Genomic DNA, 19799 nt, shown 5'->3' with positions numbered 1-19799 from the left:
ATAAAAAAAAAAAAACAATAAACTAGAAAAATAAGTTGGATTCATAATATTTTTATTATTTTTTCTAGTGCTGTAAATTTTTGAACATTCTATATCCAAAATAGAAATCAAGAGAACATGCTGTCAAATGAATGAGCTGTAGTATTACCGCTAAATATTTTTACATTTGTCTTTTTTTTATTTATAAGGGAGTAACTAAAATAGGGAGGTGAAAACGTTTGTGGTTCGAATGTGAATTTATTTGAATAAAAATTAAACAACCTAAAAAGATGTGATTTTTATGACCTGACAAGTAGCTGGATTCATGTTTAAAAATGATTAAAAACATTTTTTTAGAGCATGCTTTAGAAGACGATTGATTAACTTTTTGTGTTTCCTCATCAAATGAATAAAATGGGGACTTGTTGCATTTAATTTTGCAATATGGTGGGAAAAAGGCTAAAAAAAAAGAATCAAGGCAAAAGAGAAAAAGCAAACACATGAAAGTCCTACAGATAGACAAGACACACAAGCCCCCAAAATACACAGCAAAGTCCAACGGTCAGCCAGTGTCTCTGAGATAAGAGACAGAACACATAAACGGCGAAGCTGTTGGCTCATCAAAAGCTGGAGTTTGACTTAAAGATCCTTTCAGAATGTTTTAACCAGCAAAAACACCCAAATCGTTAATTAGATGGACAACCTCTAAATGTCACCATCTTTAAGCTATAGCCAAAATGTCAACTTTTGTCTGTGGAAAAACAGTTCACAATAAACTCAAACTTTGTGTACTTCAACATTAAATGTATCTTTAACATTTCGTGAAAAGTTTTGTCCACTACATTTCGTACTCCTCCGAGGTTAAACCACCTTCCTTACCTAATCCACAATAGGTGTGAGCTTCTGCTCCACCTGCACCGTCATGTAGACATATTTAGTGGTTTCTCTTACCCTATGAATGACTTACTATGAAACTTTCTGCTGAGTGACTAAATGGAAATGTGCACACAGTCCAGACAGAGTGTGGAGTGATTGACCAGCCTCAACGTGTATCTACATTCTTATCAGAGCAAAAATAAAACTGAGATTTATGACTCATGTCGCCTTTCATTCAGTTTCACATGTATGCTTAGACTTCTCGTTAAGACTTCACACGTATATTTAATAACAGTTAAAAATCAAACCAAATTATATATATATATTAGGCAATTTTAATTTAGACTCAGTTATGAAAAATGCAAAAGTTATAGTTTAGCCATAAGCTAGTCAATATTAATTAGCGCGGCTCTGCAAGTACAGAGAAGACAATACAAGCTTTGTGTTTGTGTGTGAATGCTCCAAATAAAGCGTGTGACTCTTCCCTCTAATCACAGATCAGTCGCTGGATAATAGCTGGGCACAGTGAGAAAATAGGCCAAAGTCTTTGACACTTCAGAGGCACAATGGCCTTCTACCCTTCGTGGTGTTTTATAGCTGATTAGAGCTGGCTGTGTTTTGACTGAAAGACACCTGGAGTTGAGTACAACTGTGGTACCTTCCCAAATGGAACCCACTTTAGGCTTTTACTTTGATAAGATTTTTTTTTGTTTTATTTTTCCCACAGACTTTATATTGTGACATGACAACCAACTGTGCAAATAATGCCCTCCCATTAAACACGCCTAACTGCAAAGGTGCAGTTCATAACCGAAAGAGTCATCTGAAGCTAAAAGGTGCAGTGTACACAGAAACCTCCATTGAAGAGATTTAATTCACACCGGTCCCTCTAAAAAGCAAACATTACTACCTTCAGGCTGACGGGTATTTCAGCAGCACTGAGTCGAGGAGCTGCACTTTATTTGTTGAGCTTTGTTTTTCACAGATTTGCATTGCTGCCTTTAAGTTCTGGTGTCATTGTTTTTCTGTGCAAATGAGGAGGCACACCTGCAAGGACACAAACAAGACCAGACGCTGGAGCACAATCACTGCAGAAGGAATGGTTGAAGTGTGTGAAGAAAAAGGTTTATACCACCCCTTAGGCATCCCTTAGATACTGTAGTTTCGACAATTTTGATCATTTTACGAAATGCAAAAGATTGTGGGGCTGAATCAGACGCCTCTGTGATTGGTGGAAGTCTGGTCTGCACATCAGTTACTACCTGGAAACAGAACCATTTAAGATGCCATTTGTTTTACTTTTCACTTCAACCACAAATAATTATTTAATCCAGTCATTCAAAGTTGTATATGTTTATTTAACACTAGAATATTTACAAGGGCCGGCACCCTGCTGTTTTTTTTTTTTCTTCTCTACCTGCTGTTGCTGGATCAGGTGTGTTTAGCCAATAAGAAGCTACAGCGGCAGCCGGTTAGTTTAGTTGAAAAACATATGGTATGCTGGCCCCCCAGGCCTGGAGTTTGACACCTGTTACAGCCACAGTTTGAATAGGTTTTTACAAACACTGAGCCCCTTGTTTAAATTATTAACAGGACAAAGTCAGCACTTTTTTTAACTTCTAATTTGGTTGTTTCATTTGACTATTCATGAATCAGATGGACAAAAAAAAGTAAGTTTAACTGAGCCAGATGATGGTGTAACAGTACTCCACGTTTGCTCATTTTTTGACAGAAAAGATGAATGTTTTCAGTTAAGAAAATAAAACAGCTTTTAATAGCATAGCAACCAGGGGATTATGAAGCAAAGTGAAATGTGCATGTGAAACTTCTTTATTTTGTATAATTAGAGATAGCTAAAAATAGCTTTCATAATGGATTTGACAAGTGAGAATGCAAGTGGGTAAAAAAATGTAGGTTATGACAAAAATGGTTTATTTTAAGAAAGCTAAGAGCAGCCATCTAAACAGCATTGCTGTTCTGCGATAATTATTGATAAATTTAGTTATCTTAAGGTCAGAGCTCTTTATTTTCAGAAAAAGCAGAATATTTATCTAATTATCTCGAGATATTGAGATTTACTTTCTCGAGATACCAAACTAAATTAACTTATAAATATTTAAACTTCATATTATTTTGCTATAACTGTCCTCAATGAACTTAATAAAAATATAAATAAAAAGAGACAGCTTATACAATGATGACAATTCTTTTCTTGTTATAAACTTCAGTCAAGGGAGCGGTCAATTAAAGACCCACTCCAATAAAAATCATTTTTTTAAATGTTTTTATTGAACCTATACATAAAAATTTACAATTAAAACAGCATTTCTGAGTATTTCTTAATTCAAATCGAGTTGGATCAGAAAACCGGATACTAGAAAAAGCTCAGACAAATGACACAGCCACTGAAATGGGCGTGTCAAAGTCTTTCTTCTCCACTCGACTACTCCGCTCTCTTGTGCGGACCCAGGTCAATACCCACAATTCAGAGGTGAATTTCTAATGAACTACTGCCACTCTGCAGAAACTATATCCTAGAAAATGACACAGGCTTTCTGGATTTTGTTTAATTAAAAGACCCTTTTTACAATATATCAAATGATGTGATAAAATACTATCATGGGATAAAATATGTATCAGATGATCAGAGCACAGCCGAAAAGTGAATCTAGAGTCAACCTTGGTGTGGAGGCATAGCTCAAAGTTATTTTTCTATGCTAACTCGGTGCTAGGTTTTTAACTTGCCGTTCAGAACTGTGATGTCACTGACCAACCCCCCTCCTTTTGAAAATGTGCAAATCATCTGGACACACAAACCTCACAGCTGCTGCAACACACCCAGTGAGGTGTTCACCTGTCAACCAAACCTCCACACTCCAGCTTTTACAAGATTTCAATATCAAATGTGCATTAAAAGTCAACCAAACATGCAACCACAGAGGTGACATTCAAACCAGACTTTTCTGTTTGGTCATTTTATACTGGAGTGAATAGAGACTGTGATGGAAGAAGACTGGACTAATAGTATGGCCGCATGACATGACTTGTGATACATGAACGAATAGCTAAAATATAAAACAACGAATGCATAATTTCCAGTTCACTGCAACAGTTTTATTTTAAAAAAGTCAACATATATTAAAACTACTACATAGGAAGTGGGGATCTAGCATAAGAGGGCTCTATGCGATTGGTCAACAAGATGAAGGGATTCTTCCGATTGGTCAAACAGGAAAAGGATTCTATTTGATTTGTTAAACGCTTCAAGCTATGAAATTGTTTTGTAAACATTTACATTGTCTTCTGCTATATGCTTATTATACAGGCTTATATTGTGATGATGATAAATTTGCGATTTACTGTGCAGGTCTTTCTAATAGTGTAACTAGTGACCTAGTGGTTGTTTGGAGAACTGACCTGGCTCCAGGTTACTTTTGTTATTCATTCTGTTTGAAAGTCAAAATTTCATATGTTTATTGAATCACTAAAACTCCCAATTTATGAATCATTCCTGATGAAGACAACAAAATAGGGGTTACAGTTTTCCATTATTGCAATGCAGAATTATTTTATCATTTTCATTTTGAAATGTTATCAAATTTGACATCAGCAAACAGCTGCATATCAATGACACAACAAAATGTATTTCCATTGTTGCTTTAATTTATTTTATGATTGTTTTAATGTTTTCCAATATGTCTCTATTACAGATTATGTTTGTCTTGCTGTACAGAACCCCAACGATGATGGAAGGCTGCTTTTAAATGTGCAATAAAGTTTAAATAAAACTGACATTGACAACGACAACTGAGCCATATGCTCCATAGGATCATTACAGAAAAAACTCATTGTTCATGCATTTGTTACCAGCTTAAATTGAAACTGACCAGGCTGATAAAAATATCTAGATCTATCTAAAGATCTCTTAAGGAGTGTTTTTTGCTGTGTAAGAATGTTCTTTCAGGAGAAATGGGCCCTTCGAAGTGGAATCCCACAGAAAGAGTCATCATTTTAAAACAGGCTCTCTATTATTCTTTCACATTCAGTTTTGATTAACACATCATTTCCAGGATGTCACACCTTTATCCAGCACCTCTAGGACCCTCAGGCATATTAGAAATGCATATCAGCATACATAATTTTCCTCTTATACATTTTCTTTATATGTAAAATATATAAAGTTTTTTTTCTGTCTAATAAAACAATTGAGAATAAATAAGTCTTCAAAAGGAAAACATCCAATAAGAAATATACAAATGAAATGATCTTTTCAAATTGTGAAAACACTGTTTTAAAAAAGGATAAAACCATATTCTAACTAGAGAACTCACAAAATGATATGTTTAACAGTCCTGAGAAGTAGAGGAGGTGAACATGTCCCCGTCATAACTGCTTAGGGTTTCAGAGTTGGGATCTGGTGCATAAAATATATAAAAGTTTCAAAATGTGTTGATATCTACACTCACCAATCACTTTTTTTGGCACACATGTCCAACTGCAAATATCTAATCAGCCAATCACATGGCGGCAACTCAATCCATGTAGGCATGTAGACATGATTGAGACGATCCGCACCAGAATGGGGCAGAAAGGTGGTTGAAGTGACTTTGAATGTGGTATGGTTGTTGATACCAGACAGGTCTGATTTTTTTTTTCAGAAACTGGGGATCTACTAGGATTTTTACTCACAATCATCTCTAGGGTTTACAGACAATGGTCTGAAAAAGAGAAAATATCCAATGACAATGACCTCAAATGGCGTCTATAGTCACCAGATCTCAACCCAATAGATCCAATAGATCACCTTTGGGAAGTGGTGGAATGGGAGATTGGCATCAAACTCTGAGGAATGCTTCCAGTACCTTGTTGATTCTATGCCACGAAGGAATAAGGCAGTTCTGAAGGCTGAAGGAAGTCCAGTCCGGTACTTCCAAGGTGTACCTAATGAACTGGCAGGTGATGTGTACTGTAGATTCTGTTGATTCCCATCAAAAATCATCAAAACTCTTTAGTTTTTTGGGTTGTACATAAATCTTCTTTGACTTAATTTTTTCTCACAGGTCTTTCCTGAGGACATGTGATACTGATCGCATTTCTCAGGAAGTTTCTCAGAAGAAAAACCACCGTTTGAAACTGAAAGAGAGGCTACAAGGAAAAACTGTGTCCTATTTACGTCAGGTACTTTTTATTAATTACTCAGAGTCGTACACTGACTATTTTTGTGTAGACATGCACAAACTTGTTACTACCCATAAGGAAAATTCCAGAGTAGTAACTAGCAAAATGAAAGATTGTTTTTTTTTGTTTTAATAGTCATAAAAATAAATCAAAAACCTTTTAAAAAGTTTTTTCAGTAACAGGTGCTGCAAATTACTCAAAATATTGTTGACAAAGATAGTTAACATATTTGTTAAGCTTGTAAGCAGTTTATTAATAGACAATGGTCTCACTTTAGGTCTTAATGAGTCTTACTAAGCATGCTAATAAACTTATTTGACTTATAGTAGCAATAAATTTCTTATTAACGCCAAGCTTGTCAAGAAATCTTATTATAAAGTGTTACCATTTTTTCTACTAGTCTCACGGTTGGTTATAGCTACCTCTACATAGGTTGAGTTATTATTTTGCAATGAGTCAGGAAGTTTGGAATTACTTTTCAGTCATTAACAAATAAAATGATTAAAACGTAAGTTTCAATGAAAGGTTTGGCTACTTTTTTCAGATTAAAAGCAGTGTTTTTTTAACATAGGATGTTCAGTTTTACACAATCCTGAGTCGGCTTTGCGAAATTGCACCCCCAGCCATTAAAAGCCCCCCACCCTCACCATTAGAAGCAATTAAAGTTCTAAATCATGTCACTGCAGCAGCAGAAGAGCGAGTTTCTACCTCTACGGGGCTTTACATCATTAATGGTTAACGCTTTTGTACAAATATTTAATATTAAGGAGGAGCGTGGTCAAATATAATATCACCACCCACACTCCAATAAAATAAAAATAGATCAATAACAGATAAATAAATGTAAAAAGACCCCCACTAAACAAAAAGGGTCTCAACAAATAAAAGTCATCTCCCCTACTCTACTCATAGTAACTGTAGCCAAGGTGGGGCTCCCTGTCTTTGACTCAAGAGGATTAAAGCTTCATTCTCCATAAACAATACACAGACAGCGCACGCTCTCTTATCTCATCACACCGCGCAGCTGGGACAGGCAGAATGCAGGCAAACTCTGAGGAAAATTGCACGTTTTTTTAGGAGGATGCAGGCAGCAGCAATGGCTAAAAATAAAATGTGCACTCTTTCAATATTATAAATAATGCTGCAAGTCTGCAGGGGCGATATGCAGAGACGGTCTGTGAAGATTTGACCCAGTTTTAGGTTCAGCAGGGATTTGAACCGCATGCTAGCTAATGTTTAAGCGAACAACATTCACTGCGCTTTACAGGGTAGGAAATCAAAGAACAATTTATTGGTCCCTTATGGGGGGGGTCTTGCCAAAGGGCACAGAGAAGTGAGTGTCTAAACAGGAAGCTGAACCCTAAACCTTTTATAGTTAATTTGACTATTTTTTAAATCATTTTAGTAGCAGCATTTAACACCCCCCCCCCTCCAAAAACAGGATAATCATAATTAAAAGACATTTTTATGATAGATTATAAGATGATCGTAGTGGGTCTTGAACCAAAAACGGATATACACATAAGTCCTAGAACTTTCCAGGAGCCTAAATGATGCTTTCCTAACTAGAACCATCTGTTTTCCAAATCCGTTTAATCCTTTTTGGGGGATCATGGGGTTGCTGGAGCCTATCCTGGAAGCTACTGTTGGGCGAAGACGGGGTATACCCTGGACAGATTACCAGTCACAAACATTAAATATTTTAAGTGTATTGTCCTCTAAACATGGTATTGATAACAAAAAAAAACCAAATGTGTGATCTTTGTGAGTTTGACTGAAACAAATAGCTAGTTTGAGCAAAACCATCCTTTGCATTTCTTCAAATCCATACAGTGACTGGGCCCATAAAATATCACTTATAGCATCCTGAATGACAGATGCGAAGCTTGTCAAACTGCAGCCGTATTGACTGGAGATCACTCTCCACAGCTCAACGGCGTTTTGAAAACTTTACATAGACATATGTAAAGTTCTATTGGTGTCATCTATTTGGCAGTCAAAACTTGTTTTTAATCATCCACAAGTTTAAGCTCCAATGAAATCAAAACATCTGTTAAATTAAAAAAAAAGCGTTTTTACTTCTTTTATGCCAATAAAGACTTTCCAAATTAAAAGTTTATTTTTTCACAGTTTTTATTGCATGATTCAAATTTTCTCCCAAAAGTATGAATCAAAACTGGAAATTTAGGAGATTCCTGCTTGTTGATGTTTCCAAATCCTACAAAATGTACCTGCTGAGCGTTCCTGCAGCAGTCGTTGTTGGAGGCGCTCCAATCTAAACTCTCAGGTGATCGAAAATGTTTGTAGCCCCGACAACAACTCCCCTTTTGTTTGACTTCTGTCAAACTGGCACCACTGCACCATTATGCAAACCTGTTTGAGATAGTTCTCCAGATATGTATTTAGATGTTTACAAATGAAAATTTTGCATGACAAGATTTCCTTTTGGCGCCAAACGTTTCTTCCTGGAGCTGCAAATAAATAAATTCACCTTGATACTAGTTTCTAATCCTGCAGTCAGGAAGCAGAGAATAACATTTAAATCCCATCAGGCTTGCTCTTTTCTAAATGCAGATAGTGAATGCAGATAGTGTATACTGTGGATCAATACAGAACATGTGAGGATGGACACACAGGAACTGGAGCCTATTTAATGCAAATGGTTCTGCCCTCTCACTGCAAACACGCAAACGTACTTTGTGTTGGTATGAATGTAGTGACTAATGACCACTTTTTTAAAGACATAGTCCAAAAAATGTTGTGTTTTTGGTGTTTTTAAAAAGTTCCTGTCACATTTTTGTCATTATGGAAGACATTTATAAAGAAAATTAATCTTAAATCTGATAATCTGTCATCGGCAGAATCTTCAAAATTTCATGCTGCCACTCAATTTTTTTTGCAAACTGTTGACGTGGTCATGACTGTAGACGGCGGTATCAGGTGGCCATTTGGTGGGCAGAATGGTTTGTTTCCATATCCCCCGGGCTACCAGGTGGCCGGTGACGCCACATTTACACATCGCCCAATCAGACCTGCTCCCTGCCCACAATCTGGCTGCCAGCGGCCTATGGCTACCTAGATGTTGCCCTCTTTCATAATGGCGACATCTTTGTCACTGGATGACCTCAAATGTGCCTGAGTGGCCACTGACTAATGTCAACTTTTAGAGAAAAATTGTCCAGTTACTGTAAAATTTAACGTTTTTCTTAAAACCTCTGCAGTCATTGCACAGCGTGTAAAAATGCAACTACCACCTACCGATTTTAAATGCCGCCACCATCCAGCCACCTGCCAAATTTGCTGAAAAACTTGCATTTAGGTTGCATTTTAGGATAAACAAAAGGATGATGGGATATAAGCATAGGCTTACAGCAGAGGCCAATAGTCCCACCCACAATTCAGAGGCAAATTTTTGATGAACTCCTGTGGCTCTCCAGAGACTCTATCCTGGAAAATGATAGTTTTTTTTTTGCTTTAAAATTGCTTTATCATAATTTTAAAAAACAAACATTGGGAACACTTTTACAATAGATCAAAAGATGATTGGAGTAGGATTTTAAGAGCTTTTTTGTAAAGTTACTAGCAGTTTCCTGTTGTTTACAGTATGGAAGTATCCCATTTCTAGACCTTCTGCTTTAGCTTTCCTCACACAATAATCTATTTATTGTGGGACCAATAAAATCCAACGTCATATGAGAGTTGTAATCAACAGTCATCAAGACAAATTACCACACCCACAAAAACTGGTTTAGTTTCAGTTTAAGTTCAAATTTACTAGGAACTTAAATGGCTGGAAATGTGGGAGTATTATTATGCGGGCCACAGCTCATACATGACGGGTTAGGGAAAAAAAAACCTGGCAGAAAGCTGAAAAAACATCCTTATGTGTCAAGACAGAAGAGTTTGTGTTGATGCAGCTACCGAGACACAAGACTGAGTGGGTGTTGGAGATATGTGCAGTACAGCATGAGCAGGTGGAAACAACAACATGCTGTCATTTCCTGTACTCTTTAACATGACTTGGACCTTCAGATCCATCCACATTTGTAATGAGGATGACATAAAAAAAACTGATGTTCAGAGGGTTTTGACTTTCTGGTTTTCTCCTCGCTCCAGAATCCAGAGCACAAAGCTGCAGATTCTCCATCATTTTTTTGAAATAATCTCTGTTTAGCCCACGTGCCGGAAGCCGTGGATAATCCTCTGTCGGACAGATGTCATGACAGAAACCTGCACGAGACGAGCGGCACCCATGTAGCATCCAGGACTTCAACTCATCTTTCCAAGTGCGAGCGTTAAGAGGTCCTCACGCCTGTTGAGGCTCTGTGGACGAATCTGGAGTGACAGGACACAGCAGGCCGCAGTCTGTTTCCAGGAGGCTCGTGATTTTCTCCACAACAACAGAGCTGCTGCGGTCACATGCTGACTCCACACTTACGTAAGAGCGTTTCAGGATTTCCAAGCTACTCTCAGGACACATTCAGCAATCATGTTTGCGTTCACCAACACAGATTATGATCTAAAGCCAAACCAAGGACATGTTTCACTTACGTTGGCCTCCGGGATGAGATGAAGCAAACAAACCAACAGAATGAGCTCAAAACGTAAAGAGATGTTTAGTTTTTACAGAGAGCTCAGGTCAATAAATAGATATTAGAATTGTATTTATTTGCAGTTATCCTTCTTAAAAGTGATTTTAGTCTGGTTTTATTAGTTGTCGATAATCCTACTTCACTGGAGATACAACCTAAAAAGGAAATATTAACCTGTGTCAAAAATATAATTTAACAAATTACTGTTTTTATTTTATTTATTTTTTTAATCTAACAATTATTTATCCAGGCAGGACAGATTAAGAACAGCATTCTTATTTTCAACTGTTGTCTGGCAATAGGCAAGACCTTTTGAGAAAAAAAGAAAGAGGTTACAAGAACAAGAAATAAAATTGAATAGTTAAATGTAATTTAAAAAATTCAAAATAACCAATTTTTTTAAAAGGGGCAAAATCATCAGTTTAAATGAAACTTCAACTTTTGCTTATTCCAACCCCTTGAAGGACTATGGAAGTCTAAAATCATTCCAATAAAAAAAAAAAAAGCCTAATCATTTAAGATAATACAGATGTAAAATGTCATTTTTCTACAGGGACAAACTCCTGGAATTACTACTTGGAAGGGAGATAACTTATGGTAATCTATCAGGAACCTGAGGTTCAGAGCTGCAGGTTATGGAGCACAGACTGATATGACAAACAACAATGGTTGTAAAACACGCCGAGATTGGTTGATATTGATTTTTATCCTCAATAAGGAAATAAGACATACGGCACAGGCGTGAGGCATGAAAAATTTAAAAAAAAAATACCACCTGAGACAATTTCATAGCTTCAATTGATCACTTCCTTTGTTTTAACCCAATAATCAGGAAGTAAAAATACTTAGAAATCTTTTGTTTGCCTCCTGAACTGATTTCATATGAAAGATAAACCATAAAATATGGACACGTTCTAACACAACATGTGCCAAAAAACAAAAAACAAAAAAACAAATACACAAAAGATTAACAGATATTGGTTACACAATCAAACAACAAACTTTTTAAAGTAACTCCATCTGAAGAGGTAAAACAGCCAACATGAACCCTGCTGCTAGGCTACCAAGGTAAACAATCGCCAAAACAGATGATCTAATTTATGAAGCTTCATTACTCATTCATGTGTGCAATACAGCATTAAAGCCAGGCTGGGATGCAATTAGGTTTGTATCAACAGGAAAAAAGCACAACTTTGATCTGCAGAGAAAACCTCCTCCTTGGGAGTCTTCATATCTGAGTGGACTCACAGGTTAAGAGACTGATTTATACGTTACATTTTTAGCACAAAAAACACAACAAACATCCGATATTTCAACACTTAAATCACTTGTTTTCTAAGAAACATCTTAAACGGGAATAGCTCAATAATTCCTCTTCTTTCTCCACCTGCTTCATAATTCTCTGTTGTAAATGTCAAAATAGTGAAGACACTGCAATGAAAATCATGTTTTTAACATGTTCTTGTGGCATTTTTCTCATGTTGGAGGACATATATAAAGAAAGTTTAAGCTTAAAATTGTATTTCTAATTATTTCTTTATTCAAATTGTAGTGAATCAGGAGCAGATGAAAAAAAGCTCTTGGAAAAAACTTGTAGGTGTGATGTACAAGTATCTACAGCAAGGCACAAGCTCCCTGCTCCACTCCATTCTAACTATCATTCAACATCACTTATAGATGACTAGATCCATGTAAGTCTTTGTTTTCCTCGTCTGAGCTGGCATCTAGCTCAAATCTGTATGACTGGATAGCTCCAACATTGCTCGCCATTTTTGCTGCACCGAAATGTTAAATTGAGGGCTGTGAGGGGCTGTAAGCTAGAGGGAGAGTGCGTAAACAGATGACAGGAAGCAGGGACAGGTTTACTCTGCACCAACAATCCTACCCACAACTCAGGTGAAGTTCTAATAAACTACTGCTGCTCTGCAGAAGCTGTGTCCTGGAAAACAAATCAGTAGTTTAAATTTTGGCTAAAAATGACATAATCATAATTAAAAGACTACGGGGAAAACTTAAAATAGATGAATGAGAGAGGTTTTAAGCAGATCTTCAGCAATCTGTACATGCTAAGGAGCTAAAGAAATGTCAGCTCCAATTACAAATTGAATTTCTTTGTGCAGCTTTTTGATTTTCAAATTAAAAAATTAATGAATTTATAGTAAATAAATGAAAAAAAATAATCCGAAAATTGTTACGGATCTTTGATCAACTCCTCGATTCCACTGAGCGGTACAGTCCGGTATTTTGAGCGTGTCCATTGAAAAAAGGACCAATTAAACAGTTCCAACCCGTACCTATTGAGGGCCCCCATCCGTAGAAGAAAAATGGAACGGGATGCTTGGGACAGAGTCGCTGTTGCCACCCATTGATTGGCAGAAAGTAATGATGACATTAGAAAGCGCCAATATAGCGCTAAGCTAGCATTTCTGTTTTCCTCTTTACAGGAGTATTCTTCTTAGCCGCCCAAAATCTTCTTTCAAACATCTTGTTATATAGGATGTACCAGAAGTAAAGCAAGTAAAACACGAGCTGCTGGATGACCTCCAGTGTTGTTGCTTTTCTAGTCGTCGCACTACAATGATGCAATGACATGCTAGCGGTCTGCACCACGCATGCGCCGTGAAAACAAACCGCTCAGTGGAATCGAGGTTTAACTGAGTGGAAACGCTCACCAGAATTAACCGTACCTTACCATTCCGTACCACTCAGTGGAAACGAGGCTACAGAGCTAGCAGCACCTCTACCTTGTGTCAGAATTTGATGGGTTTAACACAATACTGATGTTATCTGGCAGCAAAGGTTTGACAGTCACATATTTTTAAAGGGTGTTTCTGTCTCTCAAGGCCTTGTGTTCTAAGGAATAATATCTCAGAAGCACATTTTCAGCTCTGAAGAGTCCCCAGACAAAGCAGGACTTTGAAACCTGCCAGCAGCTACATGCACAATGAGGAAATCTCAGCGACAGACAAGATAACAAGAAAACTAACATGACGTGAATGTCCGCAGAAAAGATCCCAGCAGATAAAGAGGAGAGTCTTTTTGTAAAAAAAAAAAATAAAAAAAATCTTGAAGGTGTGAACTTCCGGCATAGCAAACTGTGAGGTTGCACAACCAATGGAATTCTCAGGTATGTGTGGAGGGTAGCTGTGATTACATGTCAACTGTCTTAGTGTTTTATGAGCTCACATGGAAGTGTGTAAAGATGGAGGAAGCAAGTAGAGCTGAGCGTTTAAAAACCTTTCCTGGGTTTGTCCCGCTTTTATAATCCGGAACCACATCAGCCGCGATGGAAGAAGTGCTACTTTGGTCTGTTGTTTCTCTCTGACAGCACCCTGATCATTATCAGATGATGGACCTGTTTGGACAGAGCTGATCGTGAAACAACATCTCGCAACACACAGTCACTGCTCTACTGCCACACTGTGCGTTAGTCAGAGATTGTGAATCAAAGCGGGCGTCTGCTTTCAAAACCTCTCCAAGATAAAGTTGAGCGAAAAATACACAAATTATTGAACTTTTCACATGTGCATAAAAGATTATGTTGTTATATAATACCTAAGCAGCAAAATATGACCACCGAATAACTGTTTCCCTTAGATAGACAACAATAAATAGATAGGAAATGGGGTCAAGGATGTGGAAAAACTAACAATATAAAGGTTTATTTAGCTTTATAAACTCAGCCCCCCTTCTAAAGAGGCTCACCTGATCCTTTTAGGACCTGCATGGAGATATAAAACACTGAATGTGTGAGAAACTTTGCGTTGAACCACAGAAAATATGTGAAAGGCTAATTCTCTTCATTGTTTATCTCCTGAGTTAGCTAAGTTAGCTAAAACTAAAAGAAACACCTACACCCAAAAGAAACTAAAGTTTGATACATTATTGGAAAACAATTAAAAGCTTTCTATTGTGCATGTGTAGCAGAATTTAAAAAAATAACAATTCATCCAAAACTTGCTAGCTCTAGCTAGTAAACGTTAGCATGTGTTGCTAAATCTGTGTGACTGACAAATTCATAGTTAAACAAAACCTCACATATAGGTTTGTATTATTTAATTATTATTTTGTTTTGCAGTTGTTTAAATTTACTAGCAGACTTAAAATGCATGTGCATAAAATAAAAAAGAATTTAAAAAAACTGTAGTCCTTAAATAGCACTGGACAGAGCAAGTGAGACGTCTCCCATAGAAAATGATTTGCTCCAAAGGAATTAAGTTATTTCACTCTTCATTTTTTTTTTGCAGTATGTCCGTCGTCGCCATGTTGGAACCAAACATTCTCAGTAAGCTGTGATCAGCCTGTATCGAATTTCGTCTACATTTCTATGCCAACCGCTCTCTCCAATCAGTATTGAGCATATCAGAAGGCCATACCCCTTCCACTCAAAGTGGGTTCAGGAGAATCTGTCCATCAAACGCTTTAAATCTTCGACCAGAGGCCACCTAGTTTTATTTTTTTTAATGAATTGGTGAGTTAACTTGAATAGACTACAACAAAAGTAGGGGTCACAAAATCCAGTTCTCACATACAGTCAATGGTATACACTTTTTTTTAGCACTGTACCTGATGCTTTATTAATTTCTTTCAATAAAAATTATTGTCTGTACTGTTAATTGCATTTTTATATATTAAACTTGCAGATGTCTGATAAAAGCTGTGGATAAACTTCACTTCCCTTAAAGCGATAAAGTTCAATTTGATTTGATAAACCGTTTGTGTAAGAATATAGACGAATGGGCTTAAAAGAAACCCATTTCTTTCGGACAAACACAAACCTGGTTGAGGTGAAAGTTAAAGCATTCCTGAAGCAAACACACTAATTGTTGAGTGCTGTCATTTCTGGGAGGATTAGAGTGGAAATATGAGAGATATGTGCTGGAAGCTAAGGCGCCAAAGTCTTTCAGTGACATGCAACAAAAATGTCAGTGAGTCAGTCAAAAATTCCAACTTGCCACCCGACTAGCAGCACACCTGAAACCAAGCACGGCTAACAAAGGATGCAAAACTGAGTAATATATGTATGTAAAAGAAAAAATGTATAAAGCATGAAATGAGTCAAAAGTATTTTTATCAAAAAGTGACATATTACTTCTTTGAAAAGGATTTTTACAGCAATGCCACAGCTGTGCTTTAAGGTTTTTTATGACAGTTATGGATATGTTCTGTAGTGTATAAGTAAACATGTCTTCTGCAAGCAAACGTCATTTTCCTTGAAGTCTTGTTTTCAAAGTGTGACTGCCTGTCTGTTAATCACAAGCAACTCCTCACAGCCTTCGACACCACCTGCAGATCACCTGGATTCTTCCAATCATGTCATGAAATTTTTTACTTTTTTGCCACACTTGAAAGTTTTTGTTAGGATCCTGTCACTAAATCTAAACTGAAAATTGAACCTTTGATTAAAAAATATGTTCACAAAATTGGGCGTCCATATATAAAAATTTAAGTTAAGGAGGCGGTGCTTTTGCTAGTATTTATATGAGTATTGGCGACCTGTTTGGAGTGTACCCCGCCAATCCAACAAAAACTGGGATAGGCTCCAGCAACCCCATGACCCCAAAAGGGATTCAGAACGTTCTGAAGATGGATGGATGGATGGACGGACAGACAAATGGAGTTAGAACACTTAGGACTGTCTGTCATCAAATCTACAGCAAAAAATATGACCCTGAAATTGATTAACAGTAAAGTTTATGATTAAAGGTTCTTTCTTTTTTTTTTTTTTTACACACACACATAAAACACAGCTACAAAAGTTCAGCAGATGACCTCCCAACGCTAAAAATACCAGATATGATAGTTCTCCGTCTGTGATCCAAGAATAACTACACCTTTAACTGAACTGATGTGTTGTCAAACAGAAAACTAACGTTCTTTTGAAATGCTTAAAGACTAAAGTTATGCAAGTTTCTCCACAGAACTTGCCTGAACAGAAGTTCAATGCAAAAATAACAAAATATGTAGTTTCTATTTTTTTGCAGTTATATGAATATAATTGGTCAACAATAAAATGAAAGAATAATCAATCTTGGAAGGTTTGATAAAGAAACTGACCACTTCAGGGTACTCAATAAATGATTAAAAGGTGCTGAGTCGAGTAAATGTAATTGATTGAATCAAATTAATCTTCACTTTAAAACCAATATCTGTTTATCAAGTTTTTTTAATGAATTCTTCTTCAAAGTATATATATATATATTATTTCTGGAAGCAAAAAAATTGTTTTTCTGGCAAAAATTCCTGACTTGATTGATGCAAGTTTCTTCTTTTGTCTGTGCAAATTGCTTTGGAGTTGTTTGAAAACTGCATCTCTAAACCAAACAAAAGTGGAACTATAATAATAATTAAATCTGCTAATTGAATTTTATTAATTCAAGACATAGAGACGGTGCATTTTGGACCGTCTCTATGTATTTAGAGACTGTCTGAATGTTTGGGGACCTTCACAGTGGACCCTTTTCCCCATTGTTCTTTAATGTACATTAAATTTGAGTCTAATTAAAAGTTAGGGTCTCATATTTTTTCAAGTGAAATAAACATTATTTGGAACTAAAGAAATCCAACACTAAAAAGAAACATATAAAGTCGAGAAAATTAAAAATATGAAATATTTGAGCTTGAATAAACTCCCAGTCCTATTATCCTATTATCTTTTGGAAAAAAAAAGGTTCCCAGTGTTTTTTTGTTTTGTTTTTTGCTTTTTTAACTCTCATTATGCTGTTTTTAGCCAATTTTTTTTTTTTTTTTTTACTGTTTCAAGGATATAGTTTCTGTAGAGCAACAAGAGTTCATTAAAAAGTTCTCTCTACGGGCAGACTGTTTACAGAGTAAGCCAACCCTCTTTTCCCATCATCCCTTTGTTGACACTCTGTGGCTAACAGCCACTCACAACCCCAATCTAACATTAGGGTGCAACAAAAATGTTGAGCCATATTGAAGCTATCCAGCTCGGACAGGTTAACATCCAGGTTTATAGTTTTAAACCTGATTTCAGCTCCGATGAGGAAAACAAACACATACATCATGGATCAGAATGGAGCGGAGCAGGAGCTTATTGTGGCTCAACTGTAGTATGTCAAAAATACAAGCTTTTTCCAATGGCATTTTTTGGTCTGCTCCTGATTCACAGCAATTTGAAAGCAGAAATAGTCAGAAATGCCATTTTAAACTTAATTTTTGTTACATGTCTCCTCCATTATGAGAAAAATATGTTAAAAACGCCCAAAACACAATGTCCATTGGAGCAGGTCTTTAGTATAAAATATATGATTATTTTTTTAACAAAAAAATGTTAGTTTTTCATTCTGTTTCATCACAAAATAAACAAAGATGACGTCACTTCACAGAGTCACAGAAGGGCAATTTGTGACTTAGCAAGTAAAAAGAAATACTTTGATAATTTGATATCGATTTTTGCTATAAAGTGAGTCTATATTTTTATTAATTAGTGTTGGGTAAAGTAAGTCGCATGTCTGATTGGGATGTTTGACAGCTGGAGGGGATGGGTGGTGTGGGTGGGGGACCCGGCTCCACCCCGGACAGCAGTCCGCTCGTGGCGGCGCTGCTCCCCGGGATGGAGCTCCGTCTGCGGGGAGCTCACCTTCGAAACAGTCATGGGGCGCAGGCGGAGGCAGCAGGTGGAGGACGGGAGGAGGCGACGCTGCTCCTGTTGGCTTTTTATGAGTATTATTCAGGCACTCTTGACGGGAGCGGCGTTATAACACCATGGAGAAAGTCATGCTGCCCTGTTTCACCTTGACGGTCCCAGATGTGGATGGACAAAAGAACAACAAACAAACAAACAAACAAACAAAAAGCTGGAACTCACAGGAACATCCCACCTCCGCCGCGGGAAACAAGACAGAAGAGGAGGGCGGTGGATGAAGGTGGATGTGAGGAGAGACAGAGGAGGACGAGCGCGAGGAAGAGCGGGAGGGAGGGGCCAGGACATCAGGTCGGCTGCACGCGCCACAAATGAAAGATTTTCAAAATAAGAACCCAAAAGTCAGCTGGAATATGTCACACAAAAACATCAGTCTCACTAACAAAACAAACCATCAAATCATTTGTGAAAATATCAGAAGCACAAACAATTTAATATATATATATATATATATATATATATATATATATATATATATATATATATATATATATATATATATATTAATCAAAATGTTAGCTTTTATTCACCACTTTTAGGGGGTAGATATTTAAAAAGATATGGAGATTCTTGATTAATCCACCCTCACATGGGTTTCCGGTTAATCTGTGCAAAACAATTTGAACAAACCTAAAAAAATAACCTCAGTGATTCACCCATCAGTTGCTTCAGTTAACCTACCTTCATGGGCAGCTTTTAAGGTGAAATGTGCATTTTTATTATTTATTTTTTTTACTAAATCAATCAAACTCCAGAAAATCTTAATTGCATTACGACAGGTTTTATGCATGGATTCTGGAGATTTTGGAGAACCTTCAGAATCTCCATAATTGGTCTGCAAGCAGGAGCACAGAAGAGATAAAGAGCTGAACATCAGTTTGTCTGCAGGACTTGAGTGACATGCTGTCAGCACAGCAGTTTCCTTCTAAACTTAAGGCATGCTATGACAATCGAACTGATGAATCTGAGCGCTGAGAACCAATAGCTATCTTTAGCTTCCAGAGTTAAAACGAATATTTTTAAAGGATTTTCTTAAGTTTATCTAAACCGCAACCACACCAAAGCTCAACTTTTCTGTTTATATCAAGGGATTTGTTGCCATCTAGAGGTGAAACTCGGTCATTACAGGAAGCTTTGTAAAAATTTACGCTGAAATTTTATTTATTCCAGTTTTTAAGCCTTACTATATTTTACTTTTCTAAGTTCTTGCTGTTGGTTATAAAGAAAATATAATCGAAGCAGGAATGTTCTATTGTTCTTGATAGTGCAGAGCTCTTCTAAACACACCCATCCACACAGGAAGTTGTCATAGAAGATTGAAGACTTATTTTTTTTAAATGCTGGAAAAGAGCAGATTTTTTCATATTTTGCTATGTAGGCATCCTGGGTGAAGGATAGTCTTCATAGATGTGCTGAGGTTGATGTTTTCTCTGGAGGAAGACATTTATTTTAGCTTCTTTTCAAAATAAAATACCACTCATTAAGATTTTCCTTAGTAGACCGTTTTT

General features: G+C 36.8%; 1 protein-coding gene across 1 annotated transcript in view; it reads right to left on the bottom strand.

Annotated features, from left to right (window-relative positions):
- The window catches only part of coro2a (coronin, actin binding protein, 2A), a 45784-nt gene extending 27173 nt beyond the window's left edge, over window positions 1–18611 (bottom strand). The window contains exon 1 of the mRNA XM_024289649.2: window positions 18229–18611. Within this exon, the coding sequence (XP_024145417.1) occupies window positions 18229–18243 (15 nt within the window). The 5' untranslated portion in view covers window positions 18244–18611. The remainder of the gene's footprint in view (window positions 1–18228) is intronic.
- Between the last annotated feature and the right edge of the window lie 1188 nt (window positions 18612–19799).

Source organism: Oryzias melastigma, linkage group LG1 (assembly GCF_002922805.2).
Source record: "Oryzias melastigma strain HK-1 linkage group LG1, ASM292280v2, whole genome shotgun sequence".
In the NCBI taxonomy this organism is placed as follows: domain Eukaryota; kingdom Metazoa; phylum Chordata; class Actinopteri; order Beloniformes; family Adrianichthyidae; genus Oryzias; species Oryzias melastigma.
This window is presented reverse-complemented; position numbering and strand designations above follow the sequence as displayed.